Below are 11461 nucleotides of genomic sequence, written 5' to 3' on the forward strand. Positions count from 1 at the left end.
AATTATGATTTGATGACCCCCAAAATTTGAACTTGGTGAACTAGATTTGCGTGAACTAAAAACTTGAATCCAGGTGAACATATTTTAATGAACTAAATTAGATGGTGTTTTTAGTGAACTAAACTATAAGATTATGATGAGAATTATGGTGAACTGAATGTGAATCTAGTGAACTAAAATTATGATTTGATGAACCGAATTTGAACTTGGTGAACTGAATTATCAATGCATAATTTGGTTTTTTTAAAAAAGTTCACTAAAATAAAAAAAACAACTGGCCTGGTTTTTCAATACAGAAATCATGAATTGAATTAGATTTGCGTGAACTAAAAACTTGAATCCAGATGAACTAATTTTGATGAACTGAATTTGAATTCAGTGAACTAAATTTGAGATTATGACGAGTATATCAAGTGAACTGAATATGAATCTAGTGAACTAAAATTATGATTTGATGAACCGAATTTGAACTTGGTGAATTAAATTATCAATGTATAATTTGGTTTTTAAAAAAAAGTTCACTAAAATAAAAAACAACTGGCCTGGTTTTTCAATACAGAAATCATGAATTGAATTAGATTTGCGTGAACTAAAAACTTGAATCCAGATGAACTAATTTTGATGAACTGAATTTGAATTCAGTGAACTAAACTTTGAGATTCTGATGAGTATTGAAGTAAACTAAATATGAGTCTAGTCAACTAAAATTATGATTTGATGAACTAAAATTGAACTTGGTGAACTAGATTTGCGTGAACTAAAAACTTGAATCCAGGTGAACTAATTTAGATGAGCTGAATTTGAATTCTGTGAACTAAACTTTGAGATTATGATGAGTATTGAAATGAACTAAATATGAGTCTAGTGAACTAAAATTATGATTTGATGAACTAAATTTTAACTTGTTGAACTAGATTTCGGTGAATTAAAAACTTGAATCCAGGTGAACATATTTTAATGAACTGAATTAGATGGTGTTTTTCAGTGAACTAAACTTTAAGATTATGATGAGAATTGTGGTGAACTGAATGTGAATCTAGTGAACTAGAATTATGATTTGATGAACCGAATTTGAACTTGGTGAACTGAATTATCAATGTATAATTTTGTTTTTTAATAAAAAGTTCACTAAAATAAAAAACAACTGGCCTGGTTTTTCAATACAGAAATCATGAATTGAATTAGATTTGCGTGAACTAAAAACTTGAATCCAGATGAACTAATTTTGATGAACTGAATTTGAATTCAGTGAACTAAACTTTGAGATAATGATGAGTATTTCAAGTGAAATGAATATGAATCTAGTGAACTAGACTTGTGATTTGATGACCCCCAAAATTTGAACTTAGTGAGCTAGATTTGTGTGAACTAAAAACTTGAATGTTTTTTAGTGAACTAAACTTTAAGATTATGATGAGAATTGTGGTGAACTGCATGTGAATCTAATGAACTAAAATTATGATTTTATGAACCGAATTTGAACTTGGTGAACTGAATTATCAATGTATAATTTGGTTTTTTTTTAAAAGTTCACTAAAATAAGAAACAACTGGCCTGGTTTTTCAATAAAAAAATCATGAATTTAATTAGATTTGCGTTAACTTAAAACTTGGATCCAGATGAACTAATTTACATGAACTGAATTTGAATTCAGTGAACTAAACTTTGAGATTATGATGAGTATTTCAAGTGAATTGAATATGAATCTAGTGAACTAGACTTGTGATTTGATGACCCCCAAAATTTGAACTCAGTGAGCTAGATTTGCGTGAACTAAAAACTTGAATCCAGATGAACTAATTTAGATAAACTGAATTTGAATTCTGTGAACTAAACTTTGAGATTATGATGAGTATCAAAGTGATCTAAATATGAGTCTAGTGAACTAAAATTATGATTTGATGAACTAAATTTTAACTTGTAGAACTAGGTTTGGGTGAATTAAAAACTTGAATCCAGGTGAACATATTTTAATGAACTGAATTAGATACTGTTTTTAGTGAACTAAACTTTAAGATTATGATGAGAATTGTGGTGAACTGAATGTGAATGTAGTGAACTAAAATTATGATTTGATGAACCGAATTTGAACTTGGTGAATTGAATTATCAATATATAATTTGGTTTTTTAAAAAAAAGTTCACTAAAATAAAAAACAACTGGCCTGATTTTTCAATACAGAAATCATGAAATGAATTCGATTTGCATGAACTAAAAACTTGAATCCAGATGAACTAATTTAGATGAACTAAATTTGAATTCTGTGAACTAAACTTTGAGATTCGGATGAGTATTGAAGTGAACTAAATATGAGTCTAGTGAACTAAAATTATGATTTGATGAACTAAAATCGAACTTGGTGAACTAGATTTGCGTGAACTAAAAACTTGAATCCAGATGAACTAATTTTGATGAACAAAATTTTACTTGAATTCAGTGAACTAAATTTGAGATTATGACGAGTATATTTAGTGAACTGAATATGAATCTAGTGAACTAAAATTATGATTTGATGAACCGAATTTGAACTTGGTGAACTGAATTATCAATGTATAATTTGTTTTTTTTGAAAAAAGTTCACTAAAATAAAAAACAACTGGCCTGGTTTTTGAATACATAAATCATGAAATGAATTATATTTCCGTGAGCTAAAAACTTGAATCCAGATGAACAAATTTAGATGAACTGAATTTGAATTCAGTGAACTAAACTTTGAGATTATGATGAGTATTGAAGTGAACTAAATATGAGTCTACTGAACTAAAATTATGATTTGATGAACTAAAATTGAACTTGGTGAACTAGATTTGTGTGAACTAAAAACTTGAATCCAGATGAACATATTTTAATGAACTGAATTAGATGGTGTTTTTAGTGAACTAAACTTTAAGATTATGATGAGAACTGTGGTGAACTGAATGTGAATCTAGTGAACTAAAATTATGATATGATGAACTGAATTATCAATGTATAATTTGGTTTTCTGAAAAAAATCACTAAAATAAAAAAAACAACTGGCCTGGTTTTTCAATACAGAAATCATGAATTGAATTAGATTTGCGTGAACTAAAAACTTGAATCCAGATGAATTAATTTTGATGAACTGAATTTGAATTCAATGAACTAAATTTGAGATTATGACGAGTATATCAAGTGAACTGAATATGAATCTAGTGAACTAAAATTATGACTTGATGAGCTAAAACTGAAATTGGTGAACTGAATTATCAATGTATAATTTGGTTTTTTAAAAAAAGTTCACTAAAATAAAAAACAACTGGCCTGGTTTTTCAATACAGAAATCATGAATTGAATTAGATTTGTGTGAACTAAAAACTTGAATCCAGATGAACTTTTTTAGATGAACTGAATTTGAATTCTGTGAACTAAACTTTGAGATTATGATGAGTATTTCAAGTGAACTAAATATGAGTCTAGTGAACTAAAATTATGATTTGATGAACTAAAATTGAACTTGGTGAACTATATTTGCGTGAACTGAAAACTTGAATCCAAATGAACATATTTTAATGAACTGAATTAGATGGTGTTTTTTAGTGAACTAAATTTTAAGATTATGGTGAGAATTGTGGTGAACTGAATGTGAATCTAGTGAACTAAAATTATAATTTGATGAATCGAATTTGAACTTGGTGAACTGAATTATCAATGTATAAAAAACAAACTGTTCTGGTTTTTCATTGTAGAATTCATGAATTGAATTAGATTTGAAGTAAAAAACAACTAATTTTAATGAACTGGTTTTGAATTCGGTGAACTAAACTTTAAGGTAGACATTATTGAAGTGAACTAAAATTCATGAATTGAATTAGATTTGGATTTTGAAAGTTGTAGAACCGAATTTGGATTTTGACCTGGTTTTGCGTGAACTGAATTAGATGTGGATGATATGGAAGCAGAGGAATGATGTGGTCTTCAATGGTGTGACGCCTTCGGTCCCTCGCACCATTCAACTTATACAGGACGAAGATAGACTTTAAGCGAAGGTGAGATTGTTCAAAGGTGATACAGAAGGATTGGAGGTGGAACAAGTAGTCTGGGGTGCAAGTGAATAGTCCATTGTAGGAACTAGGGTGGTCCCGGATTAATTCGCATGTAAATAAGCTTGTAACCGTGCATTTGGGGCTCTTGCCATCTATTTTCTTTAATGAATGATACGCACGCTCATGCGTATTCGAGAAAAGAAATGTAAAACAAGTACTCCCTGCGTCCCAATAATATAACAACATTTTTGACACTACACTATGTAGTGTGAAAAACTTACTTATACTATGGGACAAAGGTAGTAATCCGGATCGGAGGAGGCATTATGCTCCACTTATATTGCACATAGGTAATATAAAAGTCTCAACAAATTGAAAGCGCAGCTTTTTTTATGCCGGAGAGCGGAAGCTTAACCGGCCAAAAAGAACTAGCCCTTATTATAAGCAGAGATTGCAACAAAGATACTACAGGTTAAGAAACTAATAGTTGCATTTTTAGTAAAAAAAATGCTCAGTACGCCAACATAGATACTATATAGTTAATGGAAAATATAGTACGCCATCTGGATTCAAAGAAAAAGTACATATCCAAGAGTATAGCAGTAGGTCAAGGCTAACATATGTTTAAACAAGTAGTACTATGTACTAGCATATGATTACAGATGAAAGTGTTGTAGACAGGAAAATGCATCCTTTTCTCCTGATCAATTACACATTGAAAATGTTTGCAGATGAATGTTCTGGGAAAGTCAATTTCCTATTGGCAAATCTTCTTCCTTCAGCTTGTTCAAAGTGCTTTTGAAGAACTTGAATGCAGATATCATTCTGTACTTCGGAATGTTCGCCTGGTTGTAAAGACAATATAGACAAAATGTGAGACATAGAATTACAGAATTTGTGAAAACTTTTTATAGTACTAGAAAAAAAGTACTATATAGTACTAGATCACTGATTTATTACAAGAAGCTGCACAGATAGTAAATGCTGAAAAAAGCTTGACTAAGTCATATGAGCATCGTGAAACAATTACTGCTGGGACAACACGTGACAACACATAACAAGACCTGAAAAAATGTCGGTAAAATAAGTATAGATAGAAAATGAACTAACACTTCAAAAAAATGAATAAATTTCAATTCCAACCATGCATGCAATAAGTCAGGTCATTCCCTAGTAAGCTAAAAAGATAAAGCACATGACTTTTAACGGACTTCATGGTGTTCATTGGGCAGAAAAAAAGAACCAACATATCATGGTCTTCATGGTGTTCACAAGTTTTCTTTGGATTCAGTTTTTGATAAACAGAAAAAATAATAATAAGGCAAAGAGTTTTCAAGATATACCGCACTGAAAGTCTTCATAGCTTTGCCTTCGAAATTTTCAATGTACAAAGGAAGATAGTGGCCTGAGTCATGCCTACATAAAGAAAAACAAATACGGGAAAAATGAGAATGAGTATCAAGTGTGATAACAAACAAGTAGGTTGAAAAAATGTAATAACTACAGAAAAGTATGTTGAATAAAGTTGCAAATGAATTTTTTTAATAAATATACGAAAACAAAGAAGAAGAAAGGACTTACATTAAACAGTTTGTTGGGTCAGGTCCCACAGGTTCAAGCTTGAAAGAGAATACATTCTTGAATGGCTTTTTACTGAGCTTGCAAAGCATATTGTAGTTGGAAAGCTGTTTAATATAAATATAAACACAGTTAAAGAGATTCACAAATGGTAGATCAGAAAAGAATTTTGTATGTATTGAAAAAACAAAAGGATATTATGTCTCAAATGATATTATGTCTCAATAATTACTTACCAAGTTGTAGACAAGTTCTTGCTGGGTAGTTCCCAGAATGGTGCCACAGGGATAAAAAAAGTGAGATCTCTCAAAGAGAGAGTTGATGGAAAGTACAACCCAGTGGTTTGACTTTATAGTAGGGAAGTATAACTGTTCAACAAGAAAAAGCAGATTCAGAATAAAAAACAAGTAGAAAAGATCTTGGTTAACACTGGATGCATTGAAAAAGATTTACCAAGTCTTGCTTCCAAAGGCTTTCTTCTGAATTAATCCTGTCAAATTCTCGTATGCATGAAACTGGATCAAATAACTCAGGTGGAACCAACAATTTATTCTGTGAACAACAAAATCAAAATTAGTACATATTTTAGATTGAATGAAAGTAAAAAAGAAAAATTGGTCAAAAGAGAACCTAATAGGCAGGTTAAAAGGAAAAATCACAGTGAAGTACGAAGTGAAAAAGTACTTCTTCACGTAAGGCTTTACTTCAGATGACATCTTTCATTCATAGTTAAGAACTTGAATAAATGAGTTCATCACTTCATCTCCAATCTCACCCCTCGCTTTAAATGAATTTAAGTAATTCTCATAGCTTACAGGAAAACCCTCTATGTCAACAAAAAGAGTGCTGGACAGAATAAACAATCAAAACTAATGTTAAAATTGAGAAAAAAGGATCTTAAAAAATATACTTTAACAATTAAAAAAATACATATACAACACTATGGTGCTCAAAACAAAAAGTTAAACATCCTTTTATAGGGGTATGAACAATGAGCTGTAAACTAAATTAGTTTGGTATCCATATGATTTCTTTTTAGCCCAAAATTGTATGAATTACAAAGTTTTTTATCTGAACTACCTTTAAGGTGATCCATAAATTTGTTCGGATTTCATAATACAATTTCTGTCCTGAAAAATGTCTACAACTAATCTAGTCCATAAAATTGCTTGCAGATTAGAAAATGCCTACAATTATTTTCCTAGGTAGATGTGTAGACTAAAAAAGTTCTCATAATTTAATGAAATAAGAAATGATAAAATAACTAAAGGAATAAGAGATTTACTATTCTTGGAATATAGGCTTCCTCAGATATTTGGAAAAGAAGATATCCACTTCGTGAGAGATTTTGAGTTTCTTTGGTGGTTCAGGGGATTGAACTTTAGCTGCTCTTTTCTTTCTGTTCTTCTTTTCCATTGTGTTAGTTCCTGTACTCGGTCCAGCTTCTGCATTATTCATTGTAGAAAAGTCTGCATATCACATATGTAAAAAGTTTGAACATTAAATGTTGCAATGCGCCAGGACTCATAATACAAGAAAATGGAGAACACATAAAGGGAAAACAACATAATAGGCAAGAATTAAAACCTTGTTGGACAACAAAATCCATGTTCATTGAAATTCCTACACTTGTATCACAGTGAGAGGCTAGTATGTCTTCATTAGTCACACCAGCAGGAGTGATAGGAGAATCATCCTGAATAATGATTGGAGTACCTTCGAAGTGTTTCACTCTTTCGTTTGGAGAAGCAGAACTAATCAATATAAAACTTCTTTTTGCATCAACTCCAGTAGAAAAATTGTTATCATGTGCTTCAGTTGATAGAAAAATTTCTTCCTGCTGAGAAAGGAAATTGAAATGATGTTGTAAGTTCAATGAAAATTATGATTGGGAATTTTTTTGAAAAAGTACCTTAGGCAGTGAAGTGGTAGGATGCTCAACTGGAAAAATTGGTGTTTGGTACACCGAATTCAGGACAGAAATGTTCTGGAGAAAAAGGAAGCACACAGAATTCAGCAAAGAACAAAGCAAACGAAAGTAAGCTACATTGAATATTTTTCTCAAAAATATAAATGTTGCACTTATGTTTACTTGCAAAACAAGTATTATAAGTGCTGCTCATGATAAGTCATAACAAAAAAACGAATGCCACATAGAATGTCACAAATATTCAGGTAAGCACTAGAGTTTCTATTAAGCTCTGAAGTAAAGATGAAGAAAAGGAGACAAATATGTAAGCTCTGAAATGCGTTTACAAACCTCAAATTTTGGTCATATTGGCTCGTTCTTAACTACATCATTGGAGGGAGCCTGCATTATAAAAAAATTACTAACAGGACACTCCTTTCAAGAAAACACTTAGATAGGAACTACAAAAAGGCACAACACAAAAAATACCTCTGATTTCAAATGTGACTCTGGTTTAAATTTTATATCTGGTTCCAATTTTGCAGTGTAACTGGGAACTGCTGAAATGATATCTGGATTTTTTGAATCAATTGACTTGTTTTCAATGAGAGCTTCAGACATAGAATTACCATTGTTGACCTACAAATGACATTACAAATAAATGTTTATCTATATAAGATAAAAAAAGACAACAAAGAATAAAACAAATAGAAATGAATGATTCTACTCATAAGAAATACCTCCACAGAAGGAACTGAATTAAACACACCAGGAGCATCAGGAGCACTGTTAACTGGAACCACATTGGCATATGGTGTGCATGATATGTCTCGGAGCTACAAATTAAAGTTAAACGAATGATGAAAACAAAGTACTAGAACTAAAAAGATAACTCAAGAAACAATATACAATGTATGATGCTTACTGGTAAAACCCCATAATTTTTCCTAGACTCATAATTCCTATCAACCAATGCGAGATACTTGAAATCTTCAGTCTTAACATGAGATATCCGAGGAAGAGAATAATCCACTGTTGACTGATGATTATGAATGAAATCAAAATCAACAAAATCCAGATAAATGATCTGCCATTTAAAAAATAAACAGGTCAGTAAAGTAAAAAGTAGAGAGATAAAAAAAGTGGAAGTGAAGATTGAACTTACTCCCCAAATAGGAAGACATCCACCAATATATGAAGGCTTGTTCATTTCCTCAATACTTGGTCTGTTCATAATCATTTCAAAATGACGCTCTGACTCCTCACGCAAGAAATCTAGTGCCAATTGCCCAAAGCCAAGTGAAGGTATAGCAGAAACATCTCTTAGAGAGTATAAGAACTCCATGTTACCAAAATAGTATGAGGTAGGGCACAGAATAGATGATAGGAAATAAAATGCAAAGCTCCTGATAAATCCATCTTCTGTCTCATCACTAAGCATCACCTCCTCTATTTTGTTGATCGGCATTTTGTTCCGATCATCCACATATTTGTTCCTTAACTGTGTAACCTCTGCCTTCACCTGGGGATCATCGCTACTGAATACAAAAGGCTCGGTGCCACCAGGAAAATCAAAGATTTTGTTGACCATATCTTTAGTAGTCTTGATAGTTTTATTCTTGTTCTTGAAACATGGCTCTTTACTTCCAAACATATGCTGATCTATCCATTCAAGCAGATTCATTGGTATTTTAAGTTTCGCTGGCATATGAAGGAGAGGTTCCAATTTGTACTTTCTCACATGGCCTAACTGAATATCACTAAACTTCTTCACAGTTTTGTTCCAACGCTTGAAAGAAAGTCTGGTAATGTATGTTGGCTTGCATAATTTCCTAGGGAACACTCGGGCTACGAAAAAAAATATAAACAGCTGATAAGACGGTGGAAAATCTAGAGAATTATCCAATAAACATGGAATATGAAAAAAGTATAAAGCCCAATAAACTATCACACGAATTAGATCTCTGTGAAGCTACATGCGGGAGGTATTGCTATTTGGATGGACAAGCAATTAGTTAGCGGGAATAAATCAAGTCAAAGAACACAAAATAGGAGATTACAATTAGATAGTGCACGTGTGGTGTACTTAGTAGCTTTGAAAAGCAAAATCTGTACGAATTTATGTGTGTTTCAAACATTATACTATAGTTTTATTTTAATTAATACCTCATTGTGGAAATTATGCTTGATTGGAATTGATCAAGGGTTTGCATTTCATTCGTTGTACTTGAGGAATTAAACTAAAGGTGCTGGTCACAATTATACTGGAACACTTCATGTTATTATACATGTTGGGATATTTCACAGGAACGGTATAAACTGGGGAAGCTGCGCTATGCGTAGGATAAGCTCTACATATTGAGAAGCCTACATGTTTGAACATGTATTGATACAGTTTAAACTTGGCGTATGACTCACACTTACGTGGAAAGGGATAAGAAGGAATTTGACTTGGAAACTAGTTGGTTATGATCGTGGTTGGACCAAACAGCACAAACTTAACATTCAAACATCACAAACTAACAACTTAATAGACAAAAACTAACAAGTGAATAGACAAAAACTTGGCGTAAGACCAAAAGCTGACATAAGAATAATTTTTCTAGCAATTTGATCTAGTTTTGTACTGTAGCAAATGTGAAAGCTACAAACAGAAAACAGAAGAACTAACATACCACCTGAGTCATTCCGGAGACCTCGTGGAGGGTATTCAGTTTGTTCGTCCCCTTCTGGTTCTTGAACTTGGTCAACCCCACCTCCTTCGTGTGCTGCAAATACAGATTTAACAAAACTATTAACAAATGAGCACTACTTATGAATATATGACATTGCAGATAATTAAAAAAACCACAATATACTAAAGGGATTGGACAAAAGAAAACATAGAAATACTAAGAGCAAATTTTCTTCAAATTCAATAACCTAGTTGAAAAAAAAAATATTTGTGTTAAAGCTCATCTACATGTGCCATAACTATAGCACATTCTAATTCCTAGGTCACTAATTCTATATATAAAGATTTGAGCGGATATTTTCTGTTATCTTTTTCTATGTTCTTTTTCCTATATAAGGCACTATAGTACCACTACAGAAATTGAAATTGAAAATTGCTTCTTCTAGAAATTAGCTGATAATTCTCTCGTAAGCTAACATGTTGGAACTTGACAACTTTACATGCACCATGCACTAACTACAAAAATGGTATATATAGTACTATAAAAACATTATATTATTATACAAGAACCCTTTCTGGAACAATCAAACATCAAAACTTGAGTAAACAAAATCACGCGAAGTACAGCACCTAGTCATTCACAAAAGCGATATGTGTCCGGTTAAATTAGGCATAGGTTATTAGTATTAGATGAAGACATACCTATGGACATTACCAAATACCTTGTGGTATGGACTATATGAAATATTACTAGACAAGTGTCAACAAAAAGAACAAATGAAAATACAGGAGACTGTCGCATACAGATGTGCAAAAACTACGATTAGATCCAGACATAAATGTGAACCAACAAATAGAAACGTGCTAAGGAGAATTTGTCAACAAACCATGACAAACTAAATGTCTCAAGTTGAAGTTCACTAACTAAGACAAAATGCACTATACCCTCGAAATTATTACAATACACTCCATAATCTAATATTGAGTTATACTCCAATACATGAAGAACCACTCTCCAATCCCACAAGATTAATACTCAGAGCCAACATCTTCCTAATAATCACAAAACCCCTAGTAAATTTCAACTATGTTATGCATGCCGATGTGCACAAAACAGACAGAACAACAAAAGGGGAGATGAATTTAGACGCAACAAGACAATAAATCATACAGCAGATTCAATTACACACATGGCAGAGGGACACGGGCCAACACACGGGAGATGCCATCCGTCACATGAGATGGATTTGCATGCATGAACAGGATACATTTATAACATGCAAATAGAAGATCTAA

General features: G+C 32.0%; 1 protein-coding gene across 1 annotated transcript; it reads right to left on the reverse strand.

Moving 5' to 3' along the window:
• Nucleotides 1-4753: 4753 nt before the first annotated feature.
• LOC147990121 (uncharacterized) lies at nt 4754-10877 on the reverse strand. The gene is made up of 12 exons (XM_087537177.1): nt 10868-10877; nt 10167-10259; nt 8657-9339; nt 8417-8578; nt 8232-8327; nt 7981-8130; nt 7495-7569; nt 6036-6134; nt 5819-5950; nt 5586-5689; nt 5348-5420; nt 4754-4849 (listed from the first exon to the last, which is right to left on the reverse strand). The coding sequence occupies exons 1-12, from the start codon at nt 10875-10877 to the stop codon at nt 4754-4756; spliced, it is 1773 nt and encodes a 590-aa protein (XP_087393303.1).
• Nucleotides 10878-11461: the final 584 nt, after the last annotated feature.

This window comes from Triticum urartu, chromosome 1A (assembly GCF_056163025.1).
Source record: "Triticum urartu cultivar PI428250 chromosome 1A, HENAU_Tu73, whole genome shotgun sequence".
Classification (NCBI taxonomy): domain Eukaryota; kingdom Viridiplantae; phylum Streptophyta; class Magnoliopsida; order Poales; family Poaceae; genus Triticum; species Triticum urartu.

Excerpts from the sequence above, each read along its gene's own strand:
- LOC147990121 (XM_087537177.1), bottom strand. Across the intron at positions 8,328-8,416 it reads AAAATTATGGGGTTTTACCA|CTCCGAGACATATCATGCAC; the intron begins GTAAGCATCATA and ends TTTAATTTGTAG. Across the intron at positions 5,421-5,585 it reads GACCCAACAAACTGTTTAAT|GCATGACTCAGGCCACTATC; the intron begins GTAAGTCCTTTC and ends TTCTTTATGTAG.